General features: G+C 41.0%; 1 protein-coding gene across 6 annotated transcripts in view; it reads right to left on the reverse strand.

The window, feature by feature from the left end:
• Positions 1 to 22238, reverse strand: part of FNDC3B (fibronectin type III domain containing 3B) — a 358288-nt gene that overhangs the window by 108749 nt on the left and 227301 nt on the right. For all 6 annotated transcript variants that reach the window (XM_060011135.1, XM_060011133.1, XM_060011137.2 and 3 more), the window contains exon 7: positions 2375 to 2433. In XM_060011135.1, coding sequence (XP_059867118.1) covers positions 2375 to 2433 — 59 coding nt within the window. The remainder of the gene's footprint in view (positions 1 to 2374; positions 2434 to 22238) is intronic.

Below are 22238 nucleotides of genomic sequence, written 5' to 3' on the forward strand. Positions count from 1 at the left end.
GAGGATGGGTGGACTGTCATCCAGCAGAGAAGGTTTTTGTGGGGACCAGGGGTTGGTATGGTGGGCAGAGTAACGACCACCCCCAAGATGTCCGCATCCTAGTCCCTGGAACCTACAAGGTAAAAAGAGACTCTGCAGATGTGAGTAAGTGAAGGATCTTGTGAAGTAGGGACTACCCTGGATTACCCGGGTGGGCCTGATGTAGTAACAAGTATGAGTAACGGGTCTTTGTAAGTAAAAGAGGGAGGCAGGAAAGTCAGAGAAGGAGATACGAGAATGGAAGGGGTCATGGGCCAAGGAATGCAGGTAGCCTCTAGAAGCTGGAAAGGGCGAGAAAACAGATTTGCCCCCAGAGCCTCCAGAAAGGAATGTAGCCCAGCCGATACCTGGATTTTAGCCAAGTGAGACTCATTTTGGACTTTCTGACCTCTCAGGTGACAATCTGACTATATTACACCTAACATCATGACTATTTATACAAAACCCTGTCTACCCTGCTCTAAAACCTGTAAAGAGTTAAGCATTTAATAAATGCTGAATCAGGAGGAAAGGACCAATACATATAAATGTTGCTTTTATCTTTCTAGAGCCACATGATCCTCAGAAACAGACTTTATTACTTCTGCAGTAAAGAAATGATCAGGTATAACTCAAGAAAAACACCGTGTGTGTGTACACGGGACAGAGACCAGATGATGGAGTTGTCTGACTACATCCCGGATAGTCAACTAACCTGCTGCTCTGCCTTCTCACGCTGACTATGACTTCCGTGTGTCCCTCATGGGCTCTTCTTTCTGCTGCACTGTAAATGTAAGCCTGTTTCATGATTCTGCCCTCAAGCCTTCTCTAAGCTCTCCCTGTGCTCTACCCCATCCCCAAAGCTATCATACACTCCTACGATTCCAATGGTCACTCCGATGCACGTGCTCTCCCCAGGTATATCTTGTTGCCCTCTCTCCACGGCACTGATCTATCAGGCACACTCAACCACCCACTTATTCGTCTTCCTGGATACCCTGCTAGTAAAACAAATTCCACATGTCTAAGAATGGCACTGAAGATACCGAGAGGACAGAGACACAAACCTATTCTAGAGGAACTCACAGATTACCGGGAAAGACACAAACACAAGTAAATGGAGTACAATGTATTAAATACACGCAGAGCACAGTGAAGCTGTGGTACCACATGTAGTACCAGTGGTACCAAATGCCGTGGGGAGTATCCCAGTTGATGGGACAGAAATCAGGGCAGCCTGCCCAGAGGAAGCAACTCCTGAAAGGCGTCATCTGAGCCTGAAAGCCCAGTTAACCCGTGACACCTGATAGGCTGTAATGCCTGACTGATTTCGCTCTAGAATGGCTTTAGTATCCATCCTCTCCTTGCCACATCTGATGCCACCGCCCTAACTCTGATTCCCACAGCCTCTCGCCAGCCCTACAATAACAGATGCCAGACGCTTGTCTCCCTGGGTCCATGCCCTTCTCACTGTAATGCACCTGCTGGCTGTTTGATCCTCCTGAAAGTACAGTCCTGATTATAAGAAACATAACTTCTTTGCTTATAAACTCTCAGTGGCAACCCACTCCTTACCGGATCAAGTGCAGACTCCCCAACCCAGCATCAAACACCCTACGCTTCTGCAAGTGCCCTACTGCGCCCGTAGTCCAGCAACACCTCATGGTTTTAGGTTTAGTCAAACTCAACTATGTGCCCCGAGGCATGTTTGGACCCTTCTGTTAAAAGGCCTCAGTATTTGAAACACATGAAGAATCAAGGTTTTCCAATTTAGCTAGAAAACACTCCAAAGAACTTTGGCTCTCTAAACTCAGATGAAAGCCTGAATCAACATTCTGAATTTTTCACTTGAATTTCAAAGCATCTGGCAAAATCAAACTTAAAACCTCACAATATCACTACTCCCACCAACATTTTTCCTTGCCATTATGCTTTGGACTTATTTTACTCAGCTAATATTTATGTACCTTTTTGAAATTTACCTGGAAAAATACTTTGAATTACTGAGGTTTTCAAAAATTATTATTATTACATTTACAAAGGTAAAGGGAAATTACCAAAAGAAAACTGTTCTGTAGCCTTAGCGGGTGGGGGAAGGGGTACTCCCGGAAATCGGGATGAATACCTAATTGCATCCCGAATATCTAAATGAAGAAGACATTTTGGTGGATGATGACTAAACAGAAGACTGCTGTTTTACATTTTCATGCTCCGTTAATAACAACACTATTTCACAGTTTGTGAGTAATCCGCAATGGAAAGGGGCCCTTTTGCTTACCTACTGTGTGGTAAAAGAAAAGCATGTTTGAAATACTTAAAAAAGCGCCATTTACGCTGAGAAATCCAGAAGACATACCTGTGGCTTCTCTATTCCCGAAAGAATGTCTTGCACCCTCTTTACTTCCAACTCATACTCTGCGTGGCAAAAAGAGGAAAAAAGAAAAACAGTTAATGCCATTAGAAGTCAGTAAGGTTGTCAAGTTCCTTTCCCAAGCCTTTAACAAGGGTTATCATGAAGTCAGTTGCCTGTTACCATGAACTTTTGGTACCACAAACATGATAATGAAAATCAGGAATGAGGATGTCTTTGGGGTAGGGATTTCACTGTGGTTGTGTTAACTTGCCACTATTATTGGTTTACATAGTCACAACGCTGACCAGATTAACACTGAACTCTACCTAATAATTCAACAGGCAACAGGGAACAGAGAACCCTAAGGAGGAGACAGGGGAGACCAGTGCAACTGAGAGAAGCTGAGAGCAATGAAGAGATGAGGTTGAAGACAGAGGCCGGTTCATGAAGGGCTGTGAGTTCAGATTTTTTAATTCAAGTTTTATTCTAAGTTTGATGAGCAACCACTAGAGTGTTAAGTGGAGGGACTGACATACTATTGAGTTTGAAAAGATCTGTTTGGTGTCTGCATGAATAATGGATATATGGAAGCTAAGAGTGGCAGCAGAAAGACCAGTCAGCACATTGCTACACTGGCCCAGGTGAAGGATGGAGCTAGCCGGCCGGGGCCGGGGGTGGTAGTAAAGATGCTAAAAATAGGTCTGGTTTTGGAGGTATAGGTGCTGAAGGGTTGGATATGATGGACATGGACGAGGGAATGAGAAGAATCAAGGCTAATTCCTCGTTTGGGGCTTAATCAACTGAAAGGATGGTGGTGTTTTTTAATAAGATGCGGAGATGGGCAAGTTTTGGGGTGCAGCAAGAATTGTTTTTGAGATGAAACAGGAAAAGTACTTGGAGCAGGGAGCATGGGGTGGGAAGGATGTGTAAAAGTAGGATAAATTTAATCTGTTTTGCTAAAAGAAACGTTTGACTTTCACGACCTGCTTGATGGAATCTAATTTTGAGTCTACAGATTTATTTAACTGTTCAACCAGGTTATGAGCTATATACCTAGAGATACTATGACTACCATGATACTATGATACTATGATACTATGACTACTATGACTACATGTCCTTGACCTCAAGATATTTCAAGTCGGGGGGGGGGGTGAGGGTGGGGGAAGGAATGGAAGCAAACAGGAGATTACAAAGTGACAGGCGCTGTGGTAAAGGCCCTCTAAGAGAGACCGCTCTAGAAGCTTCCTAGGAACCAACACCCAGCTGAGTCCTGTGGGCAAGCAGGCATTGGGAGGTGAAGGGGGAAGTGGACTAGGGGTGAGAGCAGGTTAGTAAGCCCAGCTCTTCACAGGCCGTTTATTCACAATGTTCAGGTCTAATTTCCAAGAATCCTACCTTAGCCCTCACCCCCTTGTCCCGGCTTCCCTCCCGTCATCGTCGTACCCTACTTAGCTCCTTCCCAGCAGTCATCAGAACTGGACATTAATTCTCCTGTCTAACTGTTCACTCGTTTATTATTTTTCTTTCCTACTAAAATGTAAGCTTCAGGAAGGCAGAGACACTAGAGGTCCAGAGCAGATATATTTTCTGTCAATAACCAGATAGTAAATATTTTAAATTTTGTGGGTCACGCAGAGGCCTCTGTCACACAGTCTTCTTTGTTCCTCTAGCCACTTAAAAGTGTAAGCCCCAGCTTAGTGGGTGAGGGACACAAAAAAGAGGCCACAGGGCAGGCTGCAGCTCCTGGCCCTGCTTTAGGACTTGCTCACCACTCAGCCCAGAGCGCCTCGCACAGTTCCTGCAGACTCACAGCTCGATACCTACTTGTTGACTCAGTCAATAAACCAAGCGTCCGTAAAAAATAACAAGAACTTCTAGTTGGCTCCGCCCTGAACTTCAAAAGGATCGGTTCTTCGTTCTTCCCCACTGCATTCTGCTTAGTAGAAGCAGAATGTTTACTTTTATTTTGGTGAGAAAAAGAAAGGGGCTGGTGGCAATATCATATTTTTTAAAACTGCAACTAAAAGAAAACTCACATTCAAAAGACTTAATGTCCCAAGCTCATTTATAATCATGTATTCGTGTTAAGATACAGATAACGGACTATACTTGTAAGTCAAAACATAGCCTCACATTTTCTGGGAACTCCTACTAAGTCAACTGTAAATACTGTGCATCTCAGAAGTTAGTTGTCAGTAAAAAACACATAAGCACAGTTGCAATAAATGAACTGGTTCACTTGTTAAAAACAATACTCTCTGAATCACTGGTTATTCCAGAGTTTGAAGCACCCGATGGTTTCAAACACTCACAGAGATACATTCAAACACTAGATACATTCAAACTGCTAGCTGAAGGAGGTCTTTATTGCCTTCTGCCATGACTGACATTTAAAGTGTCTCAGAAGGACAAGAAGCCAGACCCTATCCTTGAGGTAATAAAAGTTTAGACTAGAACAGAGATGATCGCCTATCCAACAAAGAAAGAAGAGAAGAATTGAAGAGCTCTCCAAAGGAAGAATCCTCCGGACCATTACCAGACATACGGCATGAAAGAAAGGGGAGTTAAAAAAAAAAAAAATTTGAAGACCTCCTCCCCACAGCCAGCTTTCAAACACACACGGATGATAGAAGAAATGGTTATGCTTTTGACAGAAAAAGGAAAAATGGGAAAGGAGGTTGAATTAGAAGGTGGGGAGGATGGAATCTGCTTAAAACTGAAAAAAATGGGTTTTGGGTAAGAGCCAGACATACAAGTGAAAGGCTCTGACTGAAATTAAAAACAACTAAACAGGGCTTCCCTGGTGGCACAGTGGTTAAGAATCCGCCTGCCAATGCAGGGGACATGGGCTCGATCCCTGGTCCGGGAAGATCCCACATGCCGCAGAGCAACTAAGCCCGTGCGCCACAACTACTGAGCCTGCGCTCTACAGCCCGCGAGCCACAACTACTGAGCCCACGCGCCTAGAGCCCGTGCTCCGCAACAAGAGGAGCCACCGCAATGAGAAGCCCACACCACAACGAACAGTAGCCCCCGCTCGCCACAACTAGAGAAAGCCCGCGTGCAGCAACGAAGACCCAACGCAGCCAAAAATCAATAAATAAAACTAAAACAAAAAACAAAGGAAACCCAACTGAACAACTTCCAAACAGAGGTCAGGACTTGCCTTGTCTGTCTCACTGTAATAACAAAAGCTGCTATTTTCTGAGCACCTAGATATATGCTGGTCAGGCACCATCACCTTGCTGATTTTTACAGCCTCCTTGGCAAGATGGACATTCTCTGCTCCATTTTACAGCAGGAGGCAGGGCTGCAGTCTATTCTGCACATCACAGTTTCGTGTCCAGTTCGGAGCACAGTATCTGCAAGGTGTCTTTGTCGACCGAGGAATGAGGCTGAGGGACAAACGAGGAGGTTTCCCCAGGACCACAAGTCTAGTACATGTCCCAAAGCAAGCAGAGCCTCTGGCTGCATCATGACGAACTAGGAGTCATGAGGGAGAGCGAGAGGGAGGGGCAGAAGGCTGGGACTGGCGGGGTGTTTGCCCTGAGGCGGACGGGAGAAAGGAGGTGGCAGCAGAGACCCCCTAAGTCCCAGGAGAGGGTTTGTGTTCTTGGGTTTCTTTCTTAAACTCTGAAAAAGCTGTCAAATGAATAGAGCAAAGGCATTTGGATCTGGGGACAAGGCATGTGAGGAAAGGAAGAACAAGAAAAAGTAGGCCATGAATGGAGCCAGATAAACAAAGGATTCTGCAAAGATCAAAAATAAAGAGGGCAGGGCCTGAGGAGGAAAGGCAGTGACAGGACAGCCACTACCCTATTATATCAAGAGAAATGTGGTATCAAAGCCAGACTGGATTCCTTCTTTCTTTCAAGGTTCTGCATTGTGACTACGGCAAAAGAAGAGGAAAATGCATTCACACCACATTTATGTAACGCTTTCCCATTTGTGCTACCGCAGACTAAGAGAAAAAAAGCAAATAAATGCCAGGCACACACTTTGCACAAACAAGAGCGAAAATAAAATTTGTTTAACTGAGCTAAAGTGACAGTTACTTACCACACATAAAATATACTCTTGTGTGAAAGCTAACTTTCTGGTATGAAAATGCCAAAATGCACAATTCCACTACCTAAATAACTGAGTTAACTCAGACCTTGGCCTACCTCTCCCTAAGCCAGATTTAACTGTGCCTCGGAGTAGTCTATGAATTATTACCCTTTCCATAAAACAGAGACCAGCTCTACAGAGTACATTTCGCAGTTGGACCAGGCTTCTGCCTGCTCACGTGCTTTCTTTTTCTCAGTCTCTGTCTCTGTCCCTGTCTCACAGACACACCATGAGTGTGTGCAAAGGAGAAAAAAATTAGAAAGCTAACCAATCCCCTCACAAAAATTAACAAAACAAGAAAGAACAGTTCTGGTGATGTGCCGTTAGGATACCTTTTATATCAAGTTTAAAAAGAAACTACGCCTTGTTTGTTTTTGTCCTCCCCTGACCCCCAAGAGTTTGGTGTGTGCCAACCGAACGAGATTGTCCAGAAGAGGAAGAAATGCGAGGCTGTAGGGCAAGGTGCTCTTTCTTCACTATCGGGGCTGCCTTCCTCCCTCTGGTTTTGCAGCAGGTAAATTTATCCAGAGGCAAATCTTATAAGCCAACTTTCTTTCTTCCCACATTGAAGCTGCCATGAGGTGAGCAATCAAATTAAAACCACTTTTCCACCTGCTTCGATTTTGTTTGTGACCATGGCTCAAGTGGGCAGACATGACGACCCACCTTTTACATCACCACCTCCTTAATATTTGAAAGTCTTTCCCCTGTGGTGAAGACTCTGATCAGTAAAAAAGGATTACAGGGCGCTCCTGGGACAGCTTTCCAAACAGAGGGGGGCAGGGAGCATTTTATTTTGTAGATATAGACACACTGGGGGTAGGGAATTTCTTGAAAAGGGATTAAGATGGAAGCCTCTTGTTTAAACATGCCCCAATTGAGGTGAAAACTACCCTATTTGGACATGCCAAAAAAAAAAAAAAAGGAAGGAGAGATTCAGTTCAGCAACTTATACCCTTCCTCCCTCCTAAACGCACATCTCCACCCAAGAAAATAGAGCATTTTTAGCACAGGGAAGGCTAAAATAAAAATACACTAGCAAAGCAAATACATTATTTTGAAAAAGGACAAAAAACCCACAAAAACCCTACGCACGTAGACGGAATATGTGTCACGTGAAATTTAAACTTTCCACAAATAATGGTTTTCATGTTTGCTCCAAAAAGAACTGTAAGTTCACACTGTCTGTATAACTGTAAGGCCTAAACTAATTAAAATATCCCACTTAGTAAACACAACTTACTTCTTTGGCTTGTTTCACTGTTTTCCTTCTTAGAAAAGAAACAGAGCTAGACACTTAGCTGCTAGCTATAGAATGTATTTATGGTTGTGACAGCAGCCCCTTCATTCCAATGAAATGACATCAGCATTATTTCTCTGTAACCCTTCTGTCTAGTTCTCATCCACAGGGTTCATTTACAGATATGCCCAGCATAACATAACATGCTTTCTCAGATTTGCCAAGGAGCTGACTTAGCTACTCTCTTTCAAAATTATATATAATAAACTAAGGGTGTGGAAAATACACGACTTCTGGTCGTGTCCATTTTTAAGAGGCTTAAAATCAATAGCAAACCCTCAATATAAGAACTAAATGAACAGAAAAAAACAGTACTTTGGGATGAAAAAGAAAAAAAAAGTGGCTCAATAATAGGGACAAACTGGATATCTAGACAATGCCTACCAATGCTGATGAGAATAAATGAAGGTAAAGGAAAGACAGTTTACGAATGCTTGCTGAATTGCTTTTCTAATCAGAAAAATAAATCTATCATCTTCATTTTTAAAATATTACTCATCCTGGGGAAAAAAGAGGAATAGTTGCATACGAAAGTCAGATTAACTACCTAACAATCTCCATTTAGTGATTATGATCCACAGTTAGCGGCGCTAAATACAAACATTAAAAATGTATAAAATCACAAGGAATAAATTCACATAATATAAAGACAATGCAGTTAATCCCCAAAGACAAATATGCCAGAAATACCTTCAGATATCAATCATCCTGATGCTAAAAATGCAAAGACAAACATCTTTCTAGCCATTTAGCTGGTTAAGTGGTTACACTATTTGAAATCCTGAAAGACAGACAAGGGAATACCAGGCTCTCAACAGTGAAAAGAAAGCAGCAGGTAGGCGAACATACGTTGTGGGAAGTTGCCTTCCAGTCTAGGAAAATATTTTCAAGAGCAACATGGGTTCCAGACAGATTCTGGAACCTTAGAGAAAGCAGAAGAGGAGAGATGAATTCCTTTTGCAGCTGGAGTGGCCAGCTGGATAGGAGGGAAGGCCAGAGAATGTAAATGGGACAAGGGAGGCTGATTTCCTCTGAGCTTTTGTTGCTATTTCTGGAATTCAGAAGAAAGAGTGATCTTCTGTCCTAGCCCAAGATCTGAGCAAAGCCCTGCTAGGAACTTTCATATTAGTTTATCCATAGGCAAAATGGGTCCCATTCGGGCAACAGCTGTACTACACTTCAGTTAATAAGATACAAAAGTGCGAGGTCTGGGCTTTAATAAAAAGCGAAAGCACCAGATCCGTTACCCTTGCTGAACCCCAGGTCTCAAGTTTCTCTCTCAACCTCCTCCTGTGATGCCAACTAAATTGGATTCTACCTAAAATACTAGGAGAATCTATGCTCACTTCTGTCAAATTCTCTAAGAAAAGTTCTCCTGTTTACTTCACAAGGCAAGAATCATATAGGCACATGGAACTGGACAGAAGCAGCTAGCATTTTTAAGAACAGCAAATTATATAGGGATGAAAAACCCACAAAAATGGATAAAGTATGAGGTAGATATGCTTGCCTGGCAAGCCTGACTCTAGCACTAGACCTATTCTTTCCTTCCCTCTGCATGTTTGAACTGTGTCACTGGCTAACTGAACCCTAACCTGTGCCAGATATAGCTCTTTTATTTTGGGGGAAGGCTCGGCTCCATGATTACCCAGAAAGACCCGGTACCCTCCCTGGGTGTATAACAGGAAAGCAATCGCTTAAACACAGGATAGAACGACTTACAAAGGTAATTAAAGTTTATACCCTACTTTCTGCACTGGCATCTATAAATGTTTCCACAAAATGTTTTTTCATTAAGGTTTGGCATGTCACATTGAAAAATTTTCAAGTAGCTTATTCAATACTTTTGCAAGACTGTTCAACTGATTTTGCAAGGCAGAATCCAGACAGCACAATTTTGTAACACATTAAATCTGAAAGAGAATTTTAATATTTATACCACCTATCGAGCAAGTTCTGAACAGTTTTTACACCCCCATTTTAAAATTTGATGTCTCACATGATGAAATTATATGCATTTGGGGATGAGGACAGAATTCAGTCTATGGCCAAAGAACCCAGTGAAGCTCATCAGCTGATATAGGAATCAAATCCAGTACTAACTTCACCTGCTAGGGCTCGAAATAACTCACCAGAGTTCTGACATATGGAAATAGCATTACTATTCATGGTACAGCCTACCTCAGCCAGGAAATCAACAAACGCATATAGTCACCTGGCAGGTAATGTCAGTGAGTAAAAGATGGTGGACATATCAGGCAAAAGGGAAGGGTAAAGACTGTGGAAAACAGAAAATACCTTCACCCTATCTAAAGGAGGCAGCTGTTATGTAGCCAATCAATTATTGCCAAGCAGGATCTAAGGAGTCTCAGGCTGACAGACTGCCATTTTTCCAGAGAATGTGGAAATGAAAAATTTTCTGTGAAATTTCCTGATGTGTAAAAATATATATTTTGAAACCTTTTTAATCTATAGAAAAGTGAAGGAACAGTATTATGAGCAGCCATATGCCCTTCACCTACACTGACCAATTATTAACATTTTGCTATACTTGTATGTTCACATTTTCTCTCTCTCTACACACACACGTACACACATTTTTTTCCAGAACTATTTGAAGTTATTGATCTTATGACAGTTCACCCCAAAAACTTCAGCATGTATTTCCTAAAAGCAAGGACCTTCTTGTTGGTGTGATGATGTAACCACAACATCACACCAAGAGACTTAACACTGACAGAATAAAATCTAATCTATATTACATGTTCGAATTGCCCCGGTCATTCCAATGTCTTTAATGTTCCCCCCCAACCCCAAGTCCAAGGAACATGTGTTGCATTAGTCTCCTCTAATCTAGAATAAAAATCTCCTATATTCTTTGTCTTGCTAAAGTTAATATTTTTGAAGTGTCCAGACCAGTTTTTTTTTTTAATTAATTTATTTTTATTTTTGGCTGCGTTGGGTCTTGGTTGCTGCACACTGGCTTTCTCTAGTTGCAGCAAGCGGGCTCCTCATTGTGGTGGCTTCTCTTTGTTGCAGAGCACGGGCTCTAGGTGCAAGGGCTTCAGTAGTTGCAGCATGTGGGCTCTAGAGCGCAGGCTCAGTAGTTGTGGCGCACGGGCTTAGTTGCTCCGAGGCATGTGGGATCTTCCCGGACCAGGGAGCGAACCCATGTCCCCCGCGCTGGCAGGCGGATTCTTAGCCACTGCGCCACCAGGGAAGTCCCCAGACCAGTTTTCTTATAACGTATACAACTATCTGGATTGTGTGACTATTTCCTCATAATTAGATTCAGGCTAAAAATGTTTATCAAGAGCTCTGTATGGATGTACTTCCCATTCCATCACTTAAGGAAGCACACAGTACCAATTTGAACCTTCTGGTGATACTCAGCCCTTCGATCACTTAGTTCTAGTATTATGTGACCTACTTCCTTGTTGTTAAGGCACCCTCTTCCCCTTTCACCTGATGGTTAAACACTAATATCTTTGCCAGAAGATATTACTATATTGATACTTGTAAGATGGGTGATATTCCTAATTCTATCATTCCTTCTATGTTAATTAGTTCCCTCTCTCACATTAATTATCTATGAAGTCATGGATTATTTTTTCCACTCAATAAAACTTGTCATACTCTTTGCCATCATTCTTTTGAATGCTAAAACTCTCTCAAATATAGCCAGTAGGAGAGCCTTCAAGCTGTCTTCTGTGCCCCTTTGTTCATTTCCTTCAGGCTTCTGTTTGGAACACCTGTTAAATATTCCGGTTTAAGATCACTTGGCCAACTGTGCGAAAATGTGCAGACGGCAGGTGACAGATTTTATGAGCATTAAGCAGAATTTATCCAAAAGTTTTGGATTTGTCAAAAGCCGCTACTACTCAAGAACTTTCTTATTTAAATGTGACTAGGAAGGAAAAAACCCCATCTATTTCTCGTTTCTGTATCTTTTAGAAATTAAAGTTAAAACAAACCAATAACCCAAAGAACCATCCTAAATGACATTTTAAAATACAGCAGACTTGAACTCCAGAAACTCAAACATGAGTCATGGTAAACTTTGAGTAGAAAAACACAGAATACATATGGCTCTTCTTGGATTATATAATTTCTGCTCTCAATTTCATCTGACCATGTTTTATTTCTCGTTCTTCCCAGTCAACATTTCCTTTAAAACATAATCGAAAGAGACAGCACCATCTGCCCCAATCCAGAAAAGAAAATGGACTGTATTCTAAACGCATCAAACTGAGAAAAAAAACGAAAATGAAAAGTTAGATTGGGCCAGAGAGCAGGAAACATCTACATGGAGAATGCTATGAGAAATTTTTCTCCAGAATTGGGATCATTTTGAGGGTCAGAAGCCCTCTGCTCTTAAAGGTTTTCCTTTTGTTCTCCAAAACATGTATAATAGAGCAGACGTCCCACAAATCTAAGGTCAATGCGAAAGAAGTCTTAAGTTGTTCACAAGCAAACTAAAGTCATATGGCACTGATCTTGCTATCTCATTCTAAGTCTTTCATAAAATGAAATTATTTGGAATTAAAATTTTTCAGTTTTCTGTATAAAATAAAGGACTCTCTTGAGCCACGCAGATGACATCTCTGTTGTCCAAATGGGCTGCCCTTGTTGTTCAAAACAGGAACGTCATGGGCCTATTAATAATGTGTTCTGCATGTATACTTAAAAATCAGTTAAAAGGTCTGAGAACTGGAATATTACATTTATACCCCAAACCAGCTCAATAAATGGCACACTTTACCAGCCACATTTTAAAGTCTGCAGATGATAAATCATGCTCACCCGGGCTCCATATCCTAACAGCTGAGGTATGTAACCCCTGGACTACAGTGAGCGCATCAGGCTCCCGGGGAAAACCCATGAGCAAAAGTAGCCATTTGGGCCATGTATCAAACTGGACAAGAAATAAAAATGCTCACGATGAAAATATAAAAGTTGGCACAGAAGAAAAAAACCCAGAAGAGATAAAAAAAGAGAAAAGAAAAAGAGGGGCAGCAAAAGAGGAATGAGTGACAGAGGTAAAAAGATTTCAAACATGGCTCTCAGCAATTAACATTGACAATTTTTTATCCAGCTAATTGATTTTAAAATAATTTCCTAGAGCTTATAGTGATAAAATTTCTATTACAAGACATCAAAATGTAAAAGGTTAATTTGTGAGAAACATTTTAGTTACCCAAGGGTGAAAGGACAGTACAGAGTCTATCCCTTCCCTCCTGGTCCAGCTCGCTCTTCTCATCCTTCATGCCTCTGCTGAGCGATCAATTCTTCCAGGCAGTGTTGCCCTTATCACCCACCACCTGCAATGGTCCTCTTTGTAGGATCTCCCCTAACATCCCATCCTCCTCTCCATATTTAAGTATATATCCCACTGCGTGTTCTTGTTCACAGTACAGCTGAACCTTGAATAACGTGGGGATTAGCAGGGCCGACCCTTCCTTTAGTTGAAAATGCATGTATAACTTATAGTCAGTCGTCCCTCCATAAATGCAGTTCCTCCATCAACGCAGATTCAAGCAACCACAGATCGTGTAGTACTATAGTATTTATAGTATTTACTACTGAAAAAAATCCGGACCTGAGAAGTTCAAACCCATGTTGCTCAAGGGTCAACTGTATAGCCTCCGCTTCTCCAAAAAAGGCAAGGGTAAGCTTCATGAGTACAGGAATCACATCACTGCTATGTGTCATTGATCCCCCAGTACCTAGTACCTGCACAGGAGTATGTCTTGAATGTATGACTGAATAAATGGTCAGAGACCACTTATGCACAAATGCACCTACTGTGCTTTTATTCTCTGAATATTTAGAAACAAGCACATGACAGACGCCATGGTGGAGAAAGTTAAAAGGGATGACATCTTGATAGATCACGATATTACATCAAATAACACATTATGATAAACCTGTGTCAAAGGTCTATATACATCTCCATTTTTGCATAGGAATTCAGTATGCACATACTAAATTAATTCAGTAAGAATCCTAAAGTTGATGCAGATTAGAAATATTTCAACAGCCAAAGCTAACAGTCTGCCTGGCAAAAAAAAAAAATCCCTCAATAAAGCCATCACGCTTGCTGTGATGATAAAAATGCAACTGAGCACGTTAACTAATTAAGCAATTGAGAATTCCTGGATCTCACTCTGGATAGTATCCTGAAGAAGAATGGAGCATTTTACCTACTAGTGGTAACCTTTTAATCTGCTACATACTAATCTCATTTCAGAAAATTAAATCAGAATGTACAAAGTTGTTTTTAGAGGCTAAAATGCCTTGGTTTTGTTTAGCCAAGTTAGCTGTTTTCCAGCTTCCCTGTTCCACAATAGTTTTTTTGTGTGTACAAATCATGCATCTCTAAAGAACCATTTGAGATGACTCTATTATGCCTATTTACCGATTAATTACTCAGCCAAATAGGAAAGTCTGACCTGCAAAAGTATTTGCAAGTCTCCCTTTTTGCAATCTTAATGCATGCTTCCAACTGGCCTGACTACCCTTTCTCCTTTCTGCCCTGGAGTATGTGACTGTCTGGTTGCCTTTCTTCCCATAATTAACAGTCCTCCAATTGCAATCCCAGTGAACGAAAAACTTGGCATTCTCCATTGAGCGATCTCCTTCTTTGCATTGCCCTCTATCCCAGGCCCACAAAGTCACACTTGGACTTTACTGTGGACTCCGTCTTTATGGCTTACTACCTATAGTAAGCAGTCTAGCAGTTAGACACTTTGAGTAAAACACTGCCATTGGCTCAAAACTTCCAAGCAAGAGTCTATTTACTCTCTAGCAAAAGACTAATTTAGAATGCTTTGACCCTGCTGGCAACAGCAATTCAACTCACCCATTCCTGCGAAGCTTTCCTAATAACTTCCCAAACAACACTCTACAACTAAGAGTCAAACAAAAAGATGCCCTAAGAGATAGTAACCGGAATGGTGTATATGGTGTATACAACAGTTCCATCTAATTCCTCCAGAGTAAAAGATGTATCTTTTCACTAGCAAATTCACCATACGGAATGAAAACACGGTTGGGTATTAAGTTTTAGGTTTTAAAGAAGGAAAGTGCGCTTTTTTTCCTATCAATGTGCCCACCAGAATAAAACTGTACTAAAATATTTTGAATACACAGAGCAATTTGAAGAATTATAAACTACAGTATATCACTTATAATTAGATAGCCCTCTGTAATGTATTGTTATGGGCTGAATTGTATTCCCCTCAAAATCCATATATTGAAGTCTTAACCCCCAGTACCTCAGATTTGACTGTATTTGGAGACAGTGTCTTTACGAGGTAATTAAGTTAAAATAAGGTCATTATGGTAGACCCTATGTGACTAATGTCTTTATAAGAGGAGGAAACTTAGACAGAGACACATATAGAGGGAAGATGATGTGAAGACAAAGGGAAGAATCAGCCATCCACAAGCCAAGGAGAGAAACCTGGAGCAAATCCTTCCCTCCTGGTCCTCAGAAACAATCAACCTTGTAGACACTTTGATCTCAGATTTCTAGCCTCCAGAAACTATGAGAAAGTTAAGTATCTGTTACTTAAGCCACCCAGTTTGTGGTACTTTGTTATGGCAGCCGCCGTAATCTAATAAGTGTATCATATATGGAAATATTCAGTATTATTATACCCATTTACTAGATATGGATCCTACAAACTAGGAATTTTCAGAATTTGGTCAATATCACACAAGGCAAATCTAGAAGAACCCAGTGTTAACCCCAGGTCTTCTAATTCTTGGCCTAATTCTTTTTCTTCTTAGGGGGCCTCCAAAACCTCCTTTCACCCAGCCATCCCCTCCACCTAAGGGAACAAGGGAAGGGTAGGGAGAACAATTTTACTTATGATAGATGTACAAATCTATCAGCTTGAAGGGATTGCTAAACTACTTGGTTCAGTACAAAATAATTACAGTGGAAGTTAAAATGTGTTTATACTACTTGCTTTATAAGAGGTCATATCCAATTACAGAAGGCCAATTTAGAAGTCCAAAAAAGAAGCGACTGAAAATCATTTGAAAAGCTGATCCAAAAAAAGACCACTTCCTATGACAATTCTACTACTTCGTGCCAACGCATCAGTAACACAATATGCTCTTCCCTTTCTCCCCACGTATAGAAATATATCATTCAGGATGTTCTGAGGCTAGAATACTATTATGCAGTAATTGCTTCCAAAACACATGTTACAATATTTTTGCAGCTGACTGTGGCTTTACAGAAGCAGCACATACTGGCTCCAAAAGAACAGAGACTATGACGGACCATAAGCTACAGCTGTTTGCTGTGCAGCACCACCTGAAATATCTGTGTGTTGTTTTCTTCCCCACCAGCTAGTACAGAGTGTATCCAGACTACTCACTTATTTATGGCTCCAGCTGTTTTTCTGTATTTTCAGACATTCTGCAACGGCTTGAGTGAAGCAGCCATTTTTCTCAAGTCTTTCAGTAAGGATAAAGAACTGCTAAGAGTATAGTGGGTATTAATTCTGTCCTTAGATAAAGTAACAGCCATTAAGGTATAAATTAATATCTTTAAATTAGTAGAATAAAGGTCTTAGTTTGACCTTCTTAACAGTTACTGAGCACAAGCCTCACAAACACTTCCCTTTGTGTAGGAGACACCAATCTACCAGGAAGTGCAGGAAAGTGCGTTTCTGGGGAGCTTACAGTTGCTCTACGCACATACAAGACGCCCATATAACAACGAGCCAGAACAAAGAGGGAGGAGGACATGGGGAAAGCGGGGCAGTGGGCTGTGATTAGGCGGCACAGCAGTTGAAGGCGGCTGGTCCAGGTGACTTGTCTGACTGCATAACAAAAGAATTTCTAACGAAAGGGACACAGAAAAAGAGCTGCAGAAACTGATTGGCAAGTTTCTTTAAGCCGCAAACGGATGGACTGTTTAGCTGTAATTACTGTGAACTAGTCTTCATCATAATGTAATTATACTATATTATTAGTGTTATTGTGAAGTAGTCTTCGTGTCTACATTTTGAATGAAATGTACAAGTCTTATTCTCTCCTCCCTATCTACTGAGCTTCTCACAGTACATTATTAAAGAGTGGTTACTGAAATGCAATTGAGTAAGAAATTGCATGACCAGAATTATAAATGCTTTCATCTAAGTGAGTGACCTATTAAGGCTCATCATTTACAACAATTAAAGTATCACACTGACTAGGGTTATATTCCAGCAGGATAAAGCGAAATGAACTAGAGAAAAAGCAAATAGGTTTTGTGCAGATTTGGCTTTAAAGCCACCTAAGATTGTGAAATTATAAGCATTCCATCTGCTCACCAGCTGTGGTCTCTAATCCTCTTTAATAACTTCAGCTTGCACGACTCCATGAGAACCCAGGCATCTTCCAAATTTCACTTTACATTAGTTGCCAGGATTGATTTTTAGACACCAGCCTCCAGTGAAAGCAGCGTAAAGTTGATTTCGCTGGCAGGTGTTAATTTTCAGAAGAGTGAAAGGAAGTGGGAAGAGAGACTGAGAATGGAAAGAAAGAAATTAGGGAGGTTCCAAGATCATCACATTGAGTTTTGAGGGTCCTATGCTCTCTAGCAAAGCCCAAAAGCTCAAATTAAGAATATTCACCTGAAATGTGAAATTAAAAATTCCCTAAAACTTGTCAAAGGCAACATCTAAAATAAAGATATATCCAGCTGTCCCTAGAATGAGGTTATGTCTTCTGGAGAAGTCAGTCCTTTTCCCCACGGCAATCCGTGACTTCTGCCTTTTGGGCACCGACTAGAGATAGGGTCACAGCACTGTGAACTGTTCCCCACTGTAACAAAGCTCAGCTACTTTTTCCTTAAGGTATCTTTTTTGTTTTTACTAAAGTTGATTTACAACATTATATTAATTTCAGGTGTATAGCATAGTGATTCAGTATTTTTACAGATTATACTCCATTAAAAGTTATTACAAGATAATGGCTATAACTCCCTGTGCTATATGTAATATCCTTGTTGCTTATCTGTTTTATACATAGAAGTTTGTATCTCTTAATCCCATAGCCCTATCTTGCTCCTCCCCTCTTCCCTCTCCTCGCTGGTAGCCATTAGTTTGTTTTCTCTATAAGGTACATAGGGCAGTTTCTAGCTAGGCTCCATACAGGTGGTCACCATAGCTTAATTCAGGAATAGTAAAGGTGTGTTATTAAAGAAAATACCCAAATGTTACTAAAGTTGCAAGCAGGTCTCACAGTCATGTTTTATTACTTTTATAGTCAGATATCTTTCCGACTCCCACCCTCACACAGTTACTGTCGAGAAAGTAAGAGAAGAAATGATTCCTTTCTAACTCAAGCTTGGCAACAACCTGATTGCCAGGCAAACACAGGTTTACAACATCTCCTCTATCATTAGTTCAGACTGCTGAAAGTTTTTGAGAAAAGCTGGAATTAGGGTTCTATGCTTAAGCCCAATAGTGATCGGCACCCCAGTGACAGTATCAGAAGCACGAGGATTTGTTTCCTACTCAGATGTGTTCTACCAGAACAAGCTTATCTTCTAGGCTACAAATCACAGAGGCTTCCTTTCTTAGAATGCAACCTTTAAGGGGCTCTCTAAGCCAAGATGACAGAATCCATCCTTGTTCCAAAATGTCAATGTATCAATATCGTCTGGTAGAGAATGCTTTCATTAGTGGGATAGAATCTCCACTAATAATTCTCAAAGAAGAATCTGTTGTTCTGTCTCTCGTTCTATTAACACTTAGAAGGTGATGGAACCCCATTTTTATTTCTAGCACAGACCTGAAGTTTACTTAACTTCCCTCCTAAGAGCATGGTGACCAGTCGAGTTAGCCCTGGCTGGAAGAGCCAAGTGGGAGCAAACAGGCAAACAGTCCCTAGGACGAGTACAAAGTGGTCAAAAAGTCAGGTTTCATGACGTTTCCCAACAATCAGAAAAGAATATTTTCATCTCATCTTTCAACAGAATAAGAGCATACAAAACCATTCTGAGTGCCAAAAGTAATGAGTAATACAAAAGTTATTGTACCATTTTTTAAAATGCTCTAATATAAAAGCACTAAGAGAATCAGACTACTAGGGGCTATTGTCTGAAAAACATCCCCAAGCTATGGGAGAAATCAATAGTTTAAAACTAAAGATTGAGTCAGATTCCATGTTAAAACCTGGTCTAATATTCCAAAATGCCTTTATTGCCATGCAGTCAAGAGTATCCAAGTGAAGTTTTAATTCCATGAAATTTACATTTATTCAATGTAAATTGCATAGGGGAAAACACAAAGTCCAGATTCTGCCTAAGGGTGAACAAGCCAATGGTAACAGAAATAATACTGGACTGCCAAAATTGACTCTGCAACCACAAAAAAAGGCTAATTCCTACTGAACACAAATGGGGGAAACAGTGGTAAAAGTTTATAACATTTATTCGGTGGGAAGGAAATATAAGACTTCATTTATAGGGAAGTCCTTCATCTGTGAGGATGAAATGAGCTCAGCAAAAAATTCTTACCTGGCAGTTCAGTTCTTCAAAAAAACCTTTTGTGCTCCGTACTGTGCAATTCTGGCATACAAACATGCGTGATAGCTATCTGGTAACTCTTTCCAACTGCAATGGAATTCTGTATTTTAACCCGAGCCTTATAAAATGAAAATTTTAAAATAAAAAGTAAATTCAGCAATTCATATTGCCTATAAAAATGTTTGGAAGTCCCTTTGAATGAGCTCTGCACTTGAACCTCTGACAAGCCTAATCTGTTTCCAATACATTCAAGGGGTGAACTCTGGTGGGACAATACAGACAGCATACATACCCATGAACAAACAGGATGAGGTCAGTTAGTGCCACGAAGAACATGTTTTAAAGGATGATAGGATGGAGTAGTCTGCGAAGGCCTCTCTGACTGAAGCATCTGCGCTACTCCAGGAAAGATGAGGAGGACCCTACCTTACAAAGAGCAAGAGAACTCTGGAGGCAGAGGTAACAGAAAGCGTGAAGGCAGGAAGGGCCTGGCATCTTAGAGGACTGGTAAGGAAGCCTGCGTCCAGAGCACAGGGAGCTGGAACAGGGCTCGGAGGAGCTGAGGCAGCAGTCAGCTGACACAGACTTGGTCACCGGGGTAAAGAGTCCGTACTGTATGCTAAGTTCGAAAGGAAAACGTGGCGAGTTTTATTTAACAAGATCACCTGGCTGCTGTGTGGAGAATGAATTGTGAGGGAACAAAGGTTAAAGGAGAGAGACTAGCTCAGGGGACAAAATCTCTATGAAAGTATACATGCACACAAACATTAAAAAGTAAGCACTGATAAGGGAAATCTCTGTACCTTCTCAATTTTGCCATGAACCTAGAACCGCTCTAAAAAAATCTGTCTTAAAATGAAAACAAGCGCTACAATAATACTGGAAATTATGAGGAGAGTCACATTTAATGAGATATGTTTTGGATATACAGAAATTTATCACAATACTTTTCTAGATCTAGGTCCAAGAAGAGTAGCAACTCAAGTGACCAAGAACATGTATTTGATGAAATGTCTAATGGAAAAGCACAGCTTTGTACCATACTTGCTCTACAATCTAAAGAATCCAGAACATGAGGTGGTGGATCATGATATGCACTCTTCCCTGTAGTCTGAAGCTATCCTTGTTTCAAACACTGCTGATCAGAGATATATTGTAATGTAGACTGTAACATCATTCTAGACAGCAAGTAATACCAAAAGCAGTAAGTCATAGTCTCTACATTTAAGATTTGAATGTATTTCCATGAATGTTGTGACTCACAAAAAAAGCCAAATTCTACTAAATGGAAAACGTATTGCAGTCTCTAGAGCTGCTCTCAAACAGTAAAAGAATTTACCAGACATACTTAAACAGTCTTCCCAAAGCCCTTTATTTTTCTCATTTAAATTGGTTCCAAAAGGAACTGGCAAGGGCATAGTATATGCTGTAAGTGATTGATACTCTTATGGAAAAAACACGTAAATAGCTAAAACTAAAGGCTCATGACTATGGGTACAGTTAAATGGCTTAAATGAGACAGAGTTAATGTTTTAAATTCATTGAAAATAAGACCAGGGAAGCTGTTCAAGAAAGGTAACATGATGTGACCCCCCTCAGTTGCTTTCTCCCCTCATTAAGGTCCTAGCAATATCACAAGAGTTGATTATATGGCTAAACTAGCATATCTAGTGGCTTGAACATAAGGAAGACTGTGATCCGCATGACTAGTACTTTATCCTCCATATCATGGCAGCTGTACCTGCTGTCTTTTTTTTTTTAATTTATTTATTTTTGGCTGTGCCGGGCCTTTGCTGCCGCATGTGGGCTTTCTTTAGTTGCGGTGAGTGGGGGCTACTCTTCCTTGCGGTGTGCGGGCTTTCTCATTGTGGTGGCTTCTCTTGTTGCGGAGCAGGGGCTCTAGGCACGCAGGCTTCAGTAGTTGTGGCACGCAGGCTCAGTACTTGTGGCTCGCGGGCTCTAGAGCACAGGCTCAGTAGTTGTGGTGCACAGGCTTAGCTGCTCCGCAGCATGAGAGATCTTCCCGGACTAGGGCTTGAACCCGTGTCCCAGGCATTGGCAGGCGGATTCTTAACCACTGTGCCACCAGGGAAGTCCCCCTGCTCTCTGCTGTCTTTTTTTCATTTACCATCTTGGCTGATACTATATAATCCAGCTGAGTTCTCATGTTTGGCTAAAACTTTTTTTTCCCTACTTTTTCTTTCATCTTCACTTACACAACCTGGGCTCTGTACCTCAACTTTATTACTCTCATCAATGAGATATAAACAGATACAGTTCTGACAAATTTGTTCATCCAAGCAATAATTTGCTGATGTTTATACAGTGACATAAACTTAACTTTGATATATATTTCCTACCAAGTTTCACAGAATCACAGAATTCTGTTAGAGGAAAGAATCTTAACTGATTTCAAGTACTATCTTGTATTGTATGTACTTAAAATCTTCTGTGTCTATTTTAGGCATAACACCCACACGAGGGTATAAAAGGAAATCTGTAAGACACAAGTTTCATTACACAGGCAATAATTATTAAAAACACAGCAAGGCAGATAAGAGGGTTTAGAATTTATCGCTCATATGATACCTTGGGGTCCTTATAACTCTTCTTCAAAATTAAACTAATTATTAGACCTCACCTAGATATAGCCATCAAGGAAAGGACACATGTAATCAATCTATAGCATTAGCAATCCAGTCAATATCCAACAAGCATCAGCTTTTATGGAATTTTCTTGGGGGAGTTTTTGTTTGTTTTGTTTTGTTTTGTTTTGTTTTGCGGTACGTGGGCCTCTCAATGCTGTGGCCTCTCCCGTTGCGGAGCACAGGCTCCAGACGTGCAGGCTCAGCGGCCATGGCTCACAGGCCCAGCCGCTCTGCGGCATGTGTGATCTTCCCGGACAGGGGCACGAACCCATG

Source organism: Delphinus delphis, chromosome 4 (assembly GCF_949987515.2).
Source record: "Delphinus delphis chromosome 4, mDelDel1.2, whole genome shotgun sequence".
NCBI lineage: Eukaryota > Metazoa > Chordata > Mammalia > Artiodactyla > Delphinidae > Delphinus > Delphinus delphis.